The sequence below is a fragment of the Leucoraja erinacea genome, chromosome 15 (assembly GCF_028641065.1).
Source record: "Leucoraja erinacea ecotype New England chromosome 15, Leri_hhj_1, whole genome shotgun sequence".
Lineage (NCBI taxonomy): Eukaryota > Metazoa > Chordata > Chondrichthyes > Rajiformes > Rajidae > Leucoraja > Leucoraja erinaceus.
In genome coordinates, this window is record NC_073391.1 from 25771261 (window position 1) to 25789338 (window position 18078).

Below are 18078 nucleotides of genomic sequence, written 5' to 3' on the forward strand. Positions count from 1 at the left end.
AGATGGTATTTGGAAGAACAGGGACTTCTGGCAATTAATTTCCATCCATGAAAAATACCATCACTGAAATATATATTACTTAGTCATGTATGTAGTGAGACCCGGCTCTGTCCAAATGGATTCATCTTTTTTCTACATTACAGTAATTACAATGTAAAATTCAGTTCATTGATCGTAAAACAGTTTAGAACATCCTAATATCATGAAGAGCTGTTTATAAATGTGAACCCTTTTCTTCCGAGTAGAATTCTGTTGGTGAATATATAGTAGCCCAGTAGGTCTGAAATCTGGAAACTGCCTTCAATCTTACAAAAAAAAGGAAAACACATTTCAAACTATAATGGATTGGAAATTCTATTGCACTGCACATCTTTACAGCATGTAAGGATTATTACACCTTACTGATGCTTTAAATATTAGTGTTTTTGCATTTCTAATCTTTTTCTCAATAGTGACTATTCATCAATTACATTTGGCAATCCAATATTGATTTTGGATATGATAGGTAGGATTCCCTCATGGTAAGGACAATATCCCACTGAATTTAAACAAAATTACTATTTGTACAGTACTGGTGAATCTGAAGTTTAAAGAATGTACCTTAGGCATGTATAAGGCCTGTGAATCTTGTTTATTTATTTTATTCTGTATATTATTATAATGTAATCTTTGGTCATAACCCATTCTGATTGAATTCTAAGATGTATTCATTTAAATAGTAACACTAAAGATCTTGTCGTGGTTTTGATACATAATCCAATACAACGATCATGAGAATCATCTTAAAGTTTCCAACTTCAAAGCCTCATTGCCATCTGTAGTGTGTCAGAGAACAAGCTTGAAGCCCAGGCAATGAAATATATCAAAGATTAGAGGGAAAACTTGCTTTATTTTTGAGTAATAAAGTTTAAATGGAAAATGGGTGGCGAGGGGGAGGAAGATAAAATTAATATCTCAAGTACTTCCACAGGTCTAAGTATGAAGCAAAATATGCTGGTGCTTATATATTAATGATATTGTCATTAATCTGCACAGCAAGGTACAGGTATTGGTAAATAGATTCAATTGAACCTGGTTCCGTGGGGAACCAAAATTAAAAAACAGAAACAAAGCCAGGCAGCACCTGTAGAAAGAGAAACTGACATTGTTTCACATTGAAGGCCCCCTTGTCAGAACTTGGTGTGCATGAAATTTCCAGCATCTGCAGTGTTTTGTGGGTCCTATTTCAGTGCTTCAGGTGTAAGCTCCCTAAAATCACTTGGCCAAGCTTGCAGGCTAATTTTTCCGTTGGAATCGTTGGCTGAATGGTAAGAGTCTGCCATCTGTAGCTTCTCTTTGATATTGAAATCTATAAGCATGAATGCATCACACAAGAACATCTTTCAATCATTCTTTTAATGAATATTTTGAAGAAATCTTAATTTAGACTGATAATCCCAGTATCATTATTTATGTTTCTCCCTTTTCCATGTTGCTCCAGAAAATGTTTCATCAAATATTAAGAGGCATTCACTACTTTGTTTTCTGTTTTCTCAGCCAAACACATTGGAGTGTTTGCCTCCAATTTATTCATCAAGGAAATTCAACATTTCTTTTCAATTTTGTTTCAATTTTCCATATAAATTAGTGGTCAAACAATATATGATTCCTAAAAAGACCAAGAAATGTGGCCGATAGAATTATTACTATCTCCCAATTCTTCCTGCTGACGACACTACTGTGGTCGGACTTATTTCAAAGGGAGACGAGGCAGCCTACAGAGAGGAAGTCCTGAAGTTGACAACCTGGTGCTCAGAAAACAATCTGGCTCTGAACACCAGGAAAACAAAAGAGCTCATTGTCGACTTCAGGAGGCACAGCACCGACTTAGTCCCCCTACACATTAACGGCGAGTGTGTGGAGAGGGTCAACACCTTCCGGTTTCTCGGCGTCCATATCGCGGCTGACATCTCCTGGACGGACAACACGACAGCGGTCATCAAGAAGGCTCAGCAGCGGCTGCACTTCCTGAGGTTCCTCAGGAAGCACAACCTGGACTCTAACCTGCTGCTGACCTTCTACCGCTCGTCCATCGAGAGCCTGCTGACATACTGCATTACAGCATGGTATGGCAGCTGCACCATGGCAGACAGGGAGAGGCTTCAGGGGGTAACCAGGACAGCGCAGAGGATCATTGGTTGCCCTCTCCCCTCCCTGATGGACATCTACACCTCCCGCTGCCTTAGCAGGGCAAAGAAGATCACCAAAGACAGCTCCCATCCTGCGTTTGGACTGTTCGACCTGCTGCCCTCTGGAAGGCGCTATAGGTGCATCAAATCCAGGACAAACAGACTCAGGAATAGCTGCTTCCCGAGAATTATATCTACCATAAATTCAGGTCCACACATGCACTGACTACACCGCCCAACAGGACTTCCATCTGTATATATATGTATGTAGCGCCGTAGAATTTGTGCACCTATTCCCCCCCCCCCCCCATCTCCCTTCTGTTTTGTTTTTCTGTTTCTTGTTTATTGTGTAAAATTGTATGTATGCACTGAGTACGAGCAGCTTTCAGTTTCACTGTACATGTATAGTGACAATAAATGGCATATCTATCTTCCATTACCTTCAGGAATGTTCTTGGCTCCCTTGAGGCTAGCAACCCCAATATTTTATTATTGCTTTGCTATCTCAAATTCTGTTTAAATTTGTGTAGATTATTTAAAATGGATGTAATCATTAATTGTATATTACACTAAATGGCATTTTAGTTTGTTGCTCATCTCAGTAATATTGTTTTTTTTTGCATATCTTTGCACTATGACACTTATTCGCAAATTGCTTTCCTCTCCAACACTCAACAGAGGCTTCCTCTGCATCCAAAGACTTTCATGTAGCTGCTACAAATTATCATATCAAAATGCTAATTCTCAGCTGCTTCTGTAGCAGTACAATGCATTATGTTCCATAATCTTCATTTGGAAAAACAACAAAATTCATTTCTTTCTTCAAGTGATTATATGAAATTACTTTCCCTAAAGTCGTCGGGAACATAATTGTACCTTTTAAGTATCTTTGTTGAAATCAGGCAACATAGCTGAATGGTTCATGATATGAAAAAAGGAGATTATGAGTGGCTGCACAGTGAAACAAGCAAGACGTACGTATTTTGGGGAACCAGCTATACTGCTTTGAAGAATTAGTTTTTGTGGTTTTGCTTTTTATCCTTTAACATTTCCACAAGAAAGGTAAATTGACAGAAGAAGGCTATTAACATTTCATAAATGTAAAGTCATGTCAGCAAATGATTATTTATGCATATCAAATGTTGGAGATAGTCAGCGGTTTCAAATTTGAGGATGTCAGTAGTGTTGTTAAAGGCTACAAAACTTGAGGTTTATTATAATTGTGCCTGTTGAATTTTATCAGTTCAACGCTAAATGACATTTTTGTTGCTGCCTCAGTGTCTTCAAATGCCTTTCTCACAGAATAGTTTGAAGTTGTGGAAAGATTCACAGGCCATTGGGGGAACTACGCTTCCATAATCCTAGTCATCTTTCTGTTAACCAAGAGGATGATAGGTTAACAGGAGGGGCTTACATATCAAGCACACAAAATAATCTAGAGAGGTAGCATCATGTACCGAACCCAAATACCACCAACCCTGGTTGCGTGGCAAATAAAGATTCTATTCTATTCTATTCATAGTGGTATGAGTATACTGCTACTCCATTCTCTCCTCCTTTCAGATGCTGTTTAAATGCTATGTTTGCGATCATCTATCCTAGCATTTCTCAGCACATTATGATGTCAATATTTGTCTAATAACACCATTGTGACTTATTTTACGCTGTTAAAGGTCTAATATATATGACTCCCACTGCTGCTTTGTTGGGCTTTACCATTGCAGTTCTGGAACAAACCACAAAATGAACAACATAGCTTTCTCCACATTCTAATATATTTCTGCTGTGAGCGCATTCCCCTGATGACTAGCTGATATTTATAAATTATGGCTATAAATTGCTAAACCAACACATTCTATCTTCGTTTTGTTTCTTACATCCTTAGTTGAAGTTGTAAAAAGGCTACATGCCACTGTTTGTCCGTGCAGCAATGTAACTCACGCACCTCCACATTTACCTGAATTTCATATTCTTACTTCACCTCCTTACCAGAAATATTATCAAAAAAAACAAATTGACTTTAAAGATGAATTTTAAATGCATCTTATCTTAATCTATTTGATAAAAACACAGAAAGAAACTAATTGGCCCATTGGATACGTGCCATTTAAAATCATGTTTTCTCATCATATTTGCACTGAAATAATATTCTTTTTTCCCCTTGCTATACCATTTAATGTTTTAACAGCCGTGCACCTAGAGACGCTCTGTGGCTTACATTTTTGGCATGCTAGATGTGAGATATTTAAGTTGCTTTGAGAATTACTAAAACACATAAGCGAATAAACCATTACAAAGAGAACTTTACCCTCTTGTAATATATGAGTAGGACAAAAGCACAAAACAGTATAGTCTGAACACTGCCTATGGCTGCATATTTGCTGTTATGTAAAATTAAAAGGAAGTGAAAACTTTTTTAAAATATTGTCACTTGGACTACCACATTAGTAATTTATTAGAAATACATATTGACTTTTTTAAATCTTTAAAATTACAGACAATACGTAGCCCAATATCTTATTAGCTACCAGTGATTCTCTAAATAGTGGCTGGTGATAAATTATGAAACAATAATTTGCAAAATCTTGAGACTTTTATTAATTCATGAAAGGAAATTGGTCTAAAACTGATGTTTAAATTGAGTTAAATCTTAATAAAGACTACAAGGGTTTGTGCAGTGTGCTTTGATATTGTAATCCTGAGCACAGATGCTAAATTTTACCTACCTGAAACTCATTATTAATTAATTCATTTTTAATATAGATTGGATTTAATCATTTGCAAAATGTGGAAGTATCCCTATTGATGTTAATCTATAATGCAGGTGGCTTGAATTTCACCAACCAGAGTTTAATCTGGCACTTTGTGCATCGCTAATCAAATCTTCAGTAACAGATGTGAAGAAGCTCAGTGTCAGTATGCACGTTGGAATCTTTAGTTTAATCAAATTACTCAGACGCAAGATAGGTCAACACTGATCATCGTGCTGGTGGAAATTTATATTTCTCAGGCCCGCCCATTCTCTTTGTCTCAATAACAACCGTGCTCTATGCTTTCGCACGTTAAAGCAGAAATTGTGATGGTACCTGAATAATTTAAGAGTAGTCTATGATGTTGTGTGAATCTGATCAATGTCACCAAGTGGGAAACGTGACCACAGCTGTGCTTGAAAAGTGTGTTCCCTACTTTGTTTTCTTGCTGTGTGTTGAAAAAACAATACTTACCCTGTTCACTTCAGTCCTTCCTGACCTTGCTGCAGGCAGTAGTGTCACCAGCTGCACCAGTGCATGGTCATCGTTTCTTTTTTTTTTAAATGGTTTGACAAGGATGAAGCACATTTCATATAAACTAACATTTCCCACAGGTGTAGCAGTCCTTGTTTGTGTGCCTTGTACTGTTTGTTTATTTAGTTTTTGACGCAATTGGACTCATTCAATCTGGCGCCTAATACCTATCTATCTGATTCATCGCCTGCACGGCTCTGCCTATTTTCTTTCATTTCATTGACTTTTCGGGCAGTCAATTAAAGAAATAGATGAGAGGATTCTACTTCTCAATTTCTTCCTGTCTATCGTGACCTTGTTTCTTTTTTTCAAACTTCCTTAGTCCAGTTTCAGTAAATAGTTACTGAGTGCTATGCCACCTGCTAAAGGTAGTTGAGAAATTAGCTTTTCCTGAAATTACCCTGACCAATGACCTTTACCAACCCACCCTGGGTTTTGGAAGTCTGTTCCAGCTTTCTGTGTGGCCATTTTCACTGCTCAATTTCAATGCCGGTGCATAGCCTTTTAATTATTACATGCAAGTTTAATTCAATAAAGCTTCAACTGAGTCGAGAAACAGTTTATTTCTTTCACTGGCTTGTATAGGACGCTCTGTTCTTTACTGAACAAGACTGTTAGCTACTTTCACCACCAATCTTCTGATTTCTTTGTTCTGAAAGGAAAGACAAGATGAAGAAAAATCTGTGAAATCTGCACCACATACCACACAAGCTCCGATGTCAAAGGTCACTTCTGGAAGCTCGGGATTAGGAAGAGGTAAAATTATATTTTTATCCTTAAGCTTTGATTTGTTGAGTTAATTAAGATTTTTTTTTCATTGGGTCTGTGCAGCTAACAGGTGTTAGCCCTCAAGCATGGTCTCCCGGGCATGCAGTCTATACAGCAACTTGAGGGCGATATAATTCATTGTAGCCTTGAACGCATACAAATTGGTCGGGAAGACAACTCTTGAAGTTTTTTTTCCAAGGCCAGATGACATGGGAACTTGAAATCCATGTCAGAAATCAAAGGAAAATTTTTAACTGTCAAAACGCAAACTTATCAACAACCACTTGACTTTTTTTAAAGAAAAGAAGCTTTCTGTATCAGATTTCAATTCAGTCAGGTGGGAGGAACTGTGTCAAAAATTTGCAATACAAAGCAGAAATTGAGAGTGCATCAAAAATATCAGATGTAACACAAACCAACCTTCATCTCACTTGTCACATCTGCTCTGTCTAATTTAATTTTGAAACCAGAGAGGAGAAAAGGATCACAAACAATGTGTAGATGATAATATTTCAATTTTTTTAATCCTGTCAAGAAAATTAACAGCTGCACGTTGGGTTAAGTGCTCACTCCAAAGCTGATTTGTATGAAACAAGATGTATGATACAATGAAAATAATATTTCAAAACCCGGATCGGCAGAGCCCAATACAATAATATGCTTCCAACCTTCTCACCTGATTCCATTGTTGGGATTAGTACAGTGGATTTTTCTGTGAAGTGATAGCTCTTAAGCTGGGGTGAAGATGTGAAGTACAACAATAATGGTAGCAAAGACAGGGTACTATGACATTAACTGTCTCATTATTTACAGACCTTAAGCCACCCTATTACTTTGACATAAGGTTATCAAGCATTGCCTCAGTGAGTCTGACTCTATTGCTTTCTGTTTACTTTTCAATCCAAAGGTATGATTGGTGGTTTTTGAAGTGTTGTTCTTTATTATAGTCTTTATTTGTGTCATGTGTGATGTGATTAAAAATTTGAGAGTGGAGAAATGAAAGTGGATATCTGGTGCTTGCATAATGCCAAGTCACGACAGGTTAAAATGTCATTTGTATTTTATTCACATGAGAAATAAAGAAAGAAAACCATGTTTTTGAAATGAGTAGATACCCTGAAAGGTAAAGAAGCTTTGCTTCATCCCATAAAATAAGGAAATAATGCCACAGTGTAACTTGGGATCATTTAAATTCCCCCAGGTCTCAGAGTTTTGAAGCGGAATGCAATGTTTTAATGATTACACCCTTTCGTAACAATATGAATAAACTAAAAATATTGGGACAATGGCAGTGCTGATGAATGAAGTTATTGGATATAGTATATGTTCCTGGTGAAAATGCTTCAAGCATTATATTTCACTTCTGACTCCTTTTTCATAAAAAAGCATTTTAGTGGATCCTGAAGCAATCATTTTATTAGCGCAAGTGAGTTCAGCATGGTCACAACACAAGCATAAAGGATTTTTATTAATTAATTTAAAAAAAGATAATTCAGCTTTATCATCTTTCTAAGTAAAATCTACTTTTTTGACGGATGTGATTTACTCTGCACAGCTCATTCCTGACCCCTCTCTAGCCGGTTCCAAATTGCCTCCCTAACCATTACTTAAGTTTCCTGTACAAGTAGTTTTTAATCTAGATTATTACATTCATTTTATATCTCGTGGCATAAACAATAGGGACTATTAGACTCTCTTGTGGATGCATGCATGTGTAGAGTAATGGTATTTGTAATGTACTGCTTAAAAAGTAAAGATCACATTGATGAGATGTACTCACTCCACTGTGTGCCATGCCTATAAAACAAGGGAAATTGAATCATCACAGCATTTATTAAATTTATTGCAAACTTATTTCAAATCATATCAAAATATGTTGAAGACTATTTCAGTTGCAAGGAAGCCATTGTTACAATGGAAGTACTTTTACTGCTTGGTAAATAGACAATCCCATATGTTTCAGAATGAAGGTGGAAAAATGTCTGTGGCTAAATGACCTCACAGCTCAAGTTACAGGTTCTGCAGGTTATTAACTCAATAAATCTTTTCCATATCCCACTCTGAAACAATTGGCACTCTGTTTTTACTCTTTATAATATTTATTGTATGCCCCCTTAAAAAATGTAATAAGCCATATGTTGGGAATATTTGAATAAACCACATTATAGACAATAAAAGATGTGTGCTGCACAGCACAAGCTGAGATCTTGCTGGAAATGATAGACTTGTTCAACATGCCGTTGACTCTTAGGAATGGGATCGCTTCATATTTGTCTTTCATTGAAAAATAATTGGGTAAAAGGCCATTGACTATACAGCCGGACACCACTATGGTCAATTTTAGATGAAAAGAAGATTAAATATAATGATGGATACTTTCCTGAGCTGGGACTACATTTTTTAGTCATCTGTTTTTGACTTGCATTAGCATAAGTCGTTGATATACACGTGAGTGCTTGTGGTATTGTTGAGGGGATTGTTTTGTGGCATGGAGCAGGTGCAGCTCAAACCATACCATGTCACTCGAGGAGGAGCAGGATTAAGTGAGATATTATGGAACCTGCTAATTTAACCCAGTAGTTTTAGAATTTGTTTTGCTGTTTTCAGTATTACCTCATTCGTTTCCCACTTATGATGTGGCACTAGCAACATGGCACAGGAAAGTGTTAGGTAGCATATCCGGTTCAACTTCCACGCAATTAAAGAAAATACACGTTGCTCTCCGACATGGGTTGTGTCAGCACACCTGTGACGATAATTAACCCATCCAAATTTGGACTATCATTCTGGAAGTATGATCAAAGTAAGTTTAGTTGAAATAATGTTTCATAAAAGATTGTTGTGTAGCATTCAAGATTGCTTGTGCTTTGACATTTGTTGTAATCATTTTGTGGCATGGATATAAAAGCACCTTTAAGCAACACTAAAAAGAAATGCACACACAGAGAAGAATGCATCATTATGCCCAAACACATTCATAACTTTATTCAGCGTAGCTTGATGTTGCAGCACCCATGGGCTACATGAAGCAGAAGATTCTGAATGCTGTAGCAGAGTGTTACATGAGGCAGAAAGCAGTGGATACAGCAAAGGCTGTGAGACCAGACAACATCCCAGGGTCTCAAACCAAGCTGTTCCAGTACAGTCACAAGACTGCCATTTACCCCAAAATATGGAAGGTTACCCAGAGGTGCCACATTCACAAAAAGCAGAACAGATTCTGCTAAATCATTCTACTCTCAATGATCGTTTAATTCAGGAAAGCCTCATCGTCAACTGTGCTGCCAATTGCCACTTACTCACCAGTAATTTTCTCACTGATGCACAGTTTGGGTTTTGCCAGGACAATTCAGCTTCACACCAAATCACAGTGTTTGTCTAAGTGTAGGCCAAAGAGCAGAATCCAAGAACTGTAATAATATTGATTTCCCTGAACATCAAGGCACCCTGTCAAAACTAGTCAAGGGGATATCAAAGGAAAAACATTCCAATGGCTGGAGTCATAACAGGTGGTTGTGGATGTTGGAGGTTAATAATCCAGGCCTGAATAATCCTCGATATCACTGTAGGAGTTCCTCAAGTCATTGTCCACGGTCCAACTCTCTTCAGCAATTTCATCAGTGACCTTCCATCAAAGGAAGGGCGTGTATGATGGACCTTGCCATACCACTGTATGTGTCTGGCAAACATCCTGCATACGGGATGCCCTCAAGACTCATGCAGCTCCAGGATATATTCTTAAATCAGATATTTAAAGGCAAATGTAAAAACACTTTGTTTTTGGTGAAACTCTAATGAAGGGCACCATTATTTAGTATTACTGTTCGATCTTTTACTCCTTACTTGTTCAATATGATCTCAGTAGGTGAAATTGAGGAAAAGTGGTAGTACAACATTGAACATAAAAAAAAGTACAACACAGACACAGGCCCTTTGCTCCACATGTCTGCCCTGATCATAATGCCAAATTAAACTAAATAATTTGCCTGCACATGGTTTGTATCCTGTAGTATTATCCAAGCAGTAACTAGTTTTCCCTTTGCCATTGTACATAACACCATGGCCTCGTCACGTAGAGTAATGAAGTCAAAGAGTCACACAGCAGGGAAACGGGCCACTCAAGCTCACCACATCCATGCTGACCCCTGAGCACCTACCTGTAATAATCCCATCTTCCAACACTTGGCTGATGGCTATCTACGTTCAGGCAATTCAAGTGCTCATCCAATTCAACAAAATAGAAGATGCAACAACTACCCTTTTACCTTTTTCCACCATTCATGGCCCAAATAAACCTTGTGGATGTGGCAGAGTTTCATTGCATTTCTTCTGTGTACTCTATTCATTGTCCTCTCCATCAGAGAAAACAAACACAGATTGGATGGTCGCTTTGTGGAGCACCTGCCTTCAAGCTACAGGAACAATTTGAGCCTCCTGTTGCTTGCCACTTTAATACTACCCCCACCCTTTCCCATTCTGGCTCTTCTGAAGTGTTCAAAAGTGGTCCAATGAAAGACTAAAAAGCACCATCTCATATTCCATGAAGCCACATTGCAATCTTATGAATTTAACATTGAATTGTACAACATCATGTAATCTACTCTGTCTATGTCAGAATGGACCACGTCAACTATCTGCATCTCAGTTTGACCCAGAAGAGTGAATATGTCCTTAATACATTAGAACAGTACAGCACAAGAACAGGGTGGCGTCATCAGCAGTGGCTGCCTTGCCAACAGTCTGTCTGTCCTTTCTTCTTTTTTGTTATATTTCATATATGTTAAAGACTATATTTAATGTTCCTTCTTTTGTTTTATGTGGGGGGGGGGGTTGGGGGGAAACCTTTTTTCAATCTCTTACATCGACGGAGATGCAATTACCGTCCATATCGTATCTCCGTCCCTACTGCGGCCTAACATCGTGGTGTTGGCAACCTTTCCTGGAGACCGAGCGTGTGCTCCAAGCCACGGGAGTCTGCGGGACTTTAACATTGCGTAGCTTGGGATCCCTTTGCCTGGGTTTAAAGTTACAACCGCGGGGCCTGTGGACTTTGACATCGTGAAGACCGAGGTCTCTGGTGAGAAGAGGCTGACTCGGGAGCTCCATGCCGCGGAGAGAGTTTCAACTGCCCCAACTCGGGAGTTTGGATCGCCCCGACGGGCACTCCGATTGTCGGCTGCAGGGGCTTTGATTGCCGTGACTGCGGAAGGTTTGACTGTCCCGACTGCGGGAGAACAAGAGGAAGAAGTTTGAACTTTATTACCTTCCATCACAATGAGGAATGTGGAATCCACTGTGGTGGATGTTTATGTTAACTTTTATTTGGTTGTGTGACTTGTTGCTTTTCACTTAGTATGGTAACTCAAATTTCACTGTACCATAATTGGCACATGTGACAATAAAGTGATGCCAAGACTATCACTCATCTACCTGCACATTCTATCATTAATTTAAGGAACATTTATTTTCCTTGTGGATTTCATGATTTATAACCTTAGCCTAAAATTATACTTTGATCTTTGGTCCACTGTTCTCAGATGCCAGCACATGCCCAAACTTACCTGGTCCACGTGTAGAGATAGTATCTTGCTGACCAACAGTGATATTGCTGCTGCAAGAACTCCAATCATTTACTGAGGAAGCCCTGCCTGCCCTAAACTCCCAATATTAGATTTAATAGCCTGCAAAGCTGTTTTCTGGCTTTGCCAGCTATCAATAACCGTGAGGTCTTAATAGATTTTAGAGACAAAGTGCGGCAACAATCCCTTCCGTCCACTGAGTACACGCCGAATAGTGATCACTAGCGTACACCAACATTATCCTATATACTCTAGGGATCATTTTTACCAAAGCCAATTAATGTACACACCTGCAAACTTTGGAATGTGGGACGAAACCCATGCGGTCACAGGGAGAATGTGTAAGCGCTGTACAGACAACACCCATAGTCAGGATTGAACCCGGGTCTCTGGCATTGTAAGGCAGCAAATCAACTGCTGCAACACTATGCCGCTCTCTTTATTTTAAACGTCATTTAAATGAAATAATGAATGGGAAAAATGTAAACTAAATTTAACATACTTAAATTAAATGCACCATTTAAAAACATGGAACGGTTCTTGACCTTGCTTTATTGCTTCAAAACACTGTGATCCACTTTGAAATTAATGGGGTCAAGGATTTTGCACAAGATCTGATCTGGGACAGGATCCAAGCATGAATATTCCTTCCACAAATGCTGGGATTTTCAACAAGGCTGAGCCTTATTGTTTGGCTTCACGAAAAGACCAGCAATATAGTCTATTTTCTTTATTCAGTTTTCCAAGGCCACCAGCTCAAGACTAAATTCGGTTTGAGAGATTTCACGCCCAAATTGTTCTGGTCAGTTGGCATCCATACTAAGTGATTTTTTTTTGCTTCAGTGTAAATGGTGCAGCATATTTGGTTTATAGGATACGTAATGAAAAGCATTTCTGCGACAATGTCAATGCATTAGCCTATGCCTTGTGACATGACCAGGTAATGGCCTTTGCTTAGTTGCTCACTGACTTCAATTAGCAGGTAATAGTAACAAGCAGGTTCTCACACACCACACGTCCGCAGCCAATCGTAATTTTCTTCTCGGTCCAAGGGGATAATAAAAATAGACACTAACAGATGTACCATATGCTTTAAATCATCATTTAATTAGGCAATAATAATGGAACGACAAACCGTACACAGATTGGGGTTTTACCACCCCAGGGATTATTTTGGCATAACTTGCAGCTGAGAGCTGAAGCAATTGCTGATGTGGCAGAAGCTCAGCTACACCTACTCTTGGTTGTTTATTATTGTCATTTGTTCACCAGGTTTCTTCATCATATCCTGCCACCGTTTTAATGGAGTAAATTAATCAGAATTCAAGCTGTAAATTACAGCAGCAGTATCAAAGACTTAAAATAGGAACTTGTCACATCCTCAATGTACATATAGAGTGTGCATTTAGTAATTATAAGGGTAGGCTCAGTGTTACTTAATTTTCTAATACCCAACTAACAGGGTTCATTTTAATGGCCACTATAGTTGAAATCTACCTACAAATATTGACTCTTTTTTAATGCCATCCCTGGACAATAGCTTACCTTGGCATTTATGCTTCATCGGGAAGAATCAACCAGTGTACCTACAACTCTTTACTAGTCAGTGACCTCTAATGAATCACGCAGTTGGGTGGAATTAATGAAAGTAAGGTTAAATTAGGTGTAGATACAGCCCCTTCCCTACCCTGCCCATTGCCACCAAATCTAAAATTATTCACAAAGAAAACAGGTAGGGGCTCAGGTTGATATCTAATGTGGACAGTTCCACCACAAATGTCATAGCACTCCCTCTGTCCACCTTTTTCTGCAGTGACTTGGAGATGAGAGTGTTAGCAGTTAAGGCAATGCTCACATCTGTGGACTAATCATTCCCATAGTAAGCTACCCCAGCAAGAGTCAGAAGGTAAGATATATATCTCAGAGATAGGAATTCCAGCCTGAGGAGGCTCTCTTTAGCCTGGTTGGATGTAGAGTCTTTCAATTGTACCACTCGGAAGCTTGCCATACTGTGGGGTTGCAGGTGGTCTACACAATTTACAGCAAAGGAAACATTTTTCCTTAACATTTTACAGTCTTATCTTTTGGTACTGGCACACCCAGTTTTACTGGAGACACAAAGAATTGCAGATTCTGGAATCTTGGATGGAAGTTAAAGTACTGGAGTAAGTCAGCAGGTCATGAAGCATCTCTGGAGTACATGGAAAGGTGACGTTTCTGTTCAGGACACTTCTTCAGACTCGGCCTATGGGCCTGGAACCTTCCTCACCCTCTTCTTCTGATTCTGAAGAAGGGTCCTGATGTGAAATGTCACCTGTCCATGTCCTCCAGAGATGCTGCCTGACTTGCTGAGTAACTCCAGCACTTTTGTTCTGCATGATGTAACTGTCTGGAGACCCATAGTCTTCCTGCTCAGTGACTATAAAATGCCACAACCCCACATATTCAGCAATTAAATGAAGAATGTCAGTTTTCCACATGCACAGTTTATAAGTTCAAAAGTTATCGGAGCAGAATCTGGTCTTTTGGCCCATCAATTCTACTCCACCATTTAATCATGGCTGATCTATCTTTCCCTTTCAACACCTTGCACCATTGCAAAATAGTTGCAACAATGGCTCAATTCTAACACAGCTCTAGGTCAAATAATTCTGGGTTCATCACTGTGTAGGAACCTCAATCTCAGATGCAGTCTAATGCAGTATTGAGATAATGCTACATTGTTGGAGGTACAGTTGTTTGAATTAGATGTTAAACAGAGATATGTCTGCTCCCTCACGTTAACCTGTAAAGGATCCCGTGGTCTTATTACAAAGGATGGCCACTCAATCAGTGTTACCAAATTGTACTATTGCTGTTTGTAAGATAGTGTGCATAGAAACTGGCTACTTTGTGTTCAACATTACAACTACAGCTGTATTCCAAATAGTACATCATTAGCACTTTGGAATATCCTGATGATATAATAAGAGGTGAATGAATTCCATTGGTATTATATGGGAGAGGGCTGGTGCAGAAAATCATGCAAGAAACAAAATGCGACCAAGGGTAGGGTTCCTCAAAGCATTATTTGGAATAAAAGAAATGTAAGCAAACCACTCTTACAGTAGGTGTAAAAGTAATTGTAAAATTGTTTGTTTCTTTGTAATACTCATTGTTGTTGTTATAAACAAAGGACTACATTAAGCAGACTGAAATAATGGTGTACAGGTGTAATTCAATTTAAAAAAAATAATATAACTGGCTATCATTTTAGTTACTTATAATAAATAAATGCTTGTGCAAAAATGTTGTTGGGAATAACAGTGGGCAACTGGTTACCAGATACCACCTAGTGGACACAAAGAAATATATTCACCTGCTGCCTGGCGCAGGGGTAGGATGTGAGTACTTGTGAAGTACATCACACTGAAGAATACTAACTTTCACAGAATTGCTCTGAACATTTTTCATTTATGCACAGGTGCGAATCCTTCATCACTAACTGAGGCGGAGAGCCAAGAGGATGAAACCCTGCACAGAGCTTTCTTGGATGCCTTTCCTGCAAATGAAGTTGTATTGAACAAGTATTCGGCTATGCTTTACATCTCCAGCAATGGCGGCGTCACCTACGAAGAAGTCAATGAAGCCACAGTGTGTTTGAACTGTGCAGAGAAGGCAAGCACAAAATTAATCAATTGTTATGTGTAGCAGTGGAATGATATTTTGTGCTGAAACAAATAATATATGATTGGGTATAAAGTTTGTCAACAGGTCAGAAACATGGAGTGAGGCAGGAGGATCTCTGGCATTTCTTTAAGACCCAACATAAGGCTGTGAAGCATTAGCTCTCTAAACTGCATCATTGAAGCAAGGAAGAAGTCACAGTTTATTTCACTTTGAGATAATCCTTTCCTCTTCTTGTGGATGGCATATGACCGACCTCAATACGTACTCTAGGGGAGGGTATGGTACAGAGCCGCACAGTCGAGGTAGTCCCAAGATTCCCTCTTCAGTCTTTGCTATTAATCAGTCTCAGTCAGCTGTATCTAAAGTAGGAAAAGGGTCTGGTCTCATGGTCCTGATCACTATCTCATGAATCCTCCTGGTAACTCAGAACACAGAACAGTACAGCAAAGGACAAAAATGCTGGAGTAACTCAGCGGGACAGGCAGCATCTCTGGAGAGAAGGAATGGGTGATGTTTCGTGTCAAGGTCTGAAGAAAGGTCTCGACCCGAAATGTCACACATTCCCTCTCTCCAGAGATGCTGCCTGTTACTCCATTTACTGTTTTTTGTGTCTATCTTCCGTTTAAACTAGCACCTGCAGTTCCTTCCTACAAAACAAAGGAACAGGCGGTGACCAGAACTGTACACAATACTCCAAATTTGGCATAATCAAAGTTCCATAGAGCTGTAACATGAGAAACCCCATTTATATATTAGATGAGAACATGTTAGAGATCCATCTTGACTAAGATTTTACAGTTAAGTTGTACACTAAAGACAGTGCTTCAGCACACATCTGGAGGATGACTGCTTGGTTACTGATGATACAAATCAAACAATAGGCATTATTAAACATGACTTCATGTTTTCTTTTGTAAAGGAAAGGCTAAGGTGAGAAACTTGTAAGGGATGAAGGCATTCTTGGGAAATAATCTGTCAGGATAAAGTCCTTACTGGGGAGCAGGAAAAATAATTTTTAAAACCTTTTCTTCAAAGTATACTTTAATGGTAAATGCCCAATTGTTTAGGTGAGAGTGGCACACTTAAAATAAGGATTAGCAGTTCAAATCATTGTCTCTGCAAAATATGTTTAATGACAACTAAAGTCCCCATAATTATAAAACCAGAGGATGGAGATTTGATATTCTCACACTACTTCACAAAAATAAGTGGTGAAATGATCCAGGATGTTTATTGAAAATGAAATTTGACAAAACAATTCTTATGATTCAGTAAGAAAAGAATGACCAAAATTATAAGAAACCCTACAACATACAGACTTCTGATCTCATAGAAATATACCAGAAATAACATTTTTGTGCATGTTTTTAGATGCCTTGCCCAACAACAATGCCATTACCACTGGGTTAAATTTAGTATTGGTAAATCAATGGTCCAATTGAATTCTAGAAACATTACGAAAATTGGGAATATGTGATGTCAGACTGGAGAAAAATGAAGGGTGGGTCCTTCTATTCGATATGTACAGAGGCTCATTTCAGTTCAGATATACCTTCATTTCTTCTGAAACGATATTATTTTGCTGACTAAATGTGTAGGAAGGAACTGCAGATGTTGGTTGAAACTGAAGATAGACACAAAATGCTGAAGTAACTCAGCGGGACAGGTAGCATCTCTGGAGAGAAGGAATGGGTGACATTTCGGGTTGAGATCCTTCTTCAGACTGAAAGTCATGGGAAAGGGAAACGAGAGATACAGACCATATCTAAATCTCTTGTTTCACTTTCCCGTAACGTTCAGTCTGAAAAATGGTCTCGACCCGAAATGTCACCCCTTCCTTCTTTCCAAAGATGCTGCCTGTCCCGCTGAGTTACTCCAGCATTTTGTGTCTATCTTTAATTTGATGACTGGTCTCTACAAGTGTTATTGTTGACTAATGCTTGGTGCAAGCTGTTATTGGGCATCATTTGCTCTGTGTGGAAGTATGTTGTTTACAGGGTGCAAGATGTGTATTTTTCCTCACTGGAATATAACATGGATAAAAGTCATAAGATAACACATGGTGCAGCTTACATCACAGACCCATTGAGCTATGCCACCCTGTGGCAGAATGTGGTAGGCTGAGATAATGCTATTGCCACATTAAAGCCCAAAGAACCCAAAAAACAAATGGTCAGATTCACACTAAGCAGAAGTGACCATCTAGACCTTGGTGGGAGATATAGATTCGTTTTTTTTTAGTTTAGAGATACTGTGTGGAAGTAGGCCCTTCAGACCACCGGGTCCGCGCAGACCAGCGATCCCCGCGCATTAACACTATCCTACACACACTGGGGACAATTTTTACATTTACCAAGCCAATTAACCTACAAACCCGTACGTCTTTAAAGTGCAGATAGATCTTCTTGGATGGGAACTCTCATGCTCTTTGAGTTAGGCAAGAATCCTGCCCATCCTCATGGATCCTACCTTTTCAGGGAACACTACCAGAAGTAAAAGAAAAAAGTATATTTTTCACGTCAGCCTGAAGAAGGGTTTCGGCCTGAAACGTCACCTATTTCTTTTGCTCCATAGATGTTGCTGCACCCGCTGAGTTTCTCCAGCGTTTTT

General features: G+C 38.9%; 1 protein-coding gene across 4 annotated transcripts in view; it reads left to right on the top strand.

The window, feature by feature from the left end:
* The window catches only part of LOC129704064 (uncharacterized), a 231227-nt gene that overhangs the window by 134371 nt on the left and 78778 nt on the right, over window positions 1-18078 (top strand). For all 4 annotated transcript variants that reach the window (XM_055646934.1, XM_055646936.1, XM_055646935.1 and 1 more), the window contains exons 11-12: window positions 6112-6208; window positions 15263-15456. In XM_055646934.1, the coding sequence (XP_055502909.1) occupies window positions 6112-6208; window positions 15263-15456 (291 nt within the window). The remainder of the gene's footprint in view (window positions 1-6111; window positions 6209-15262; window positions 15457-18078) is intronic.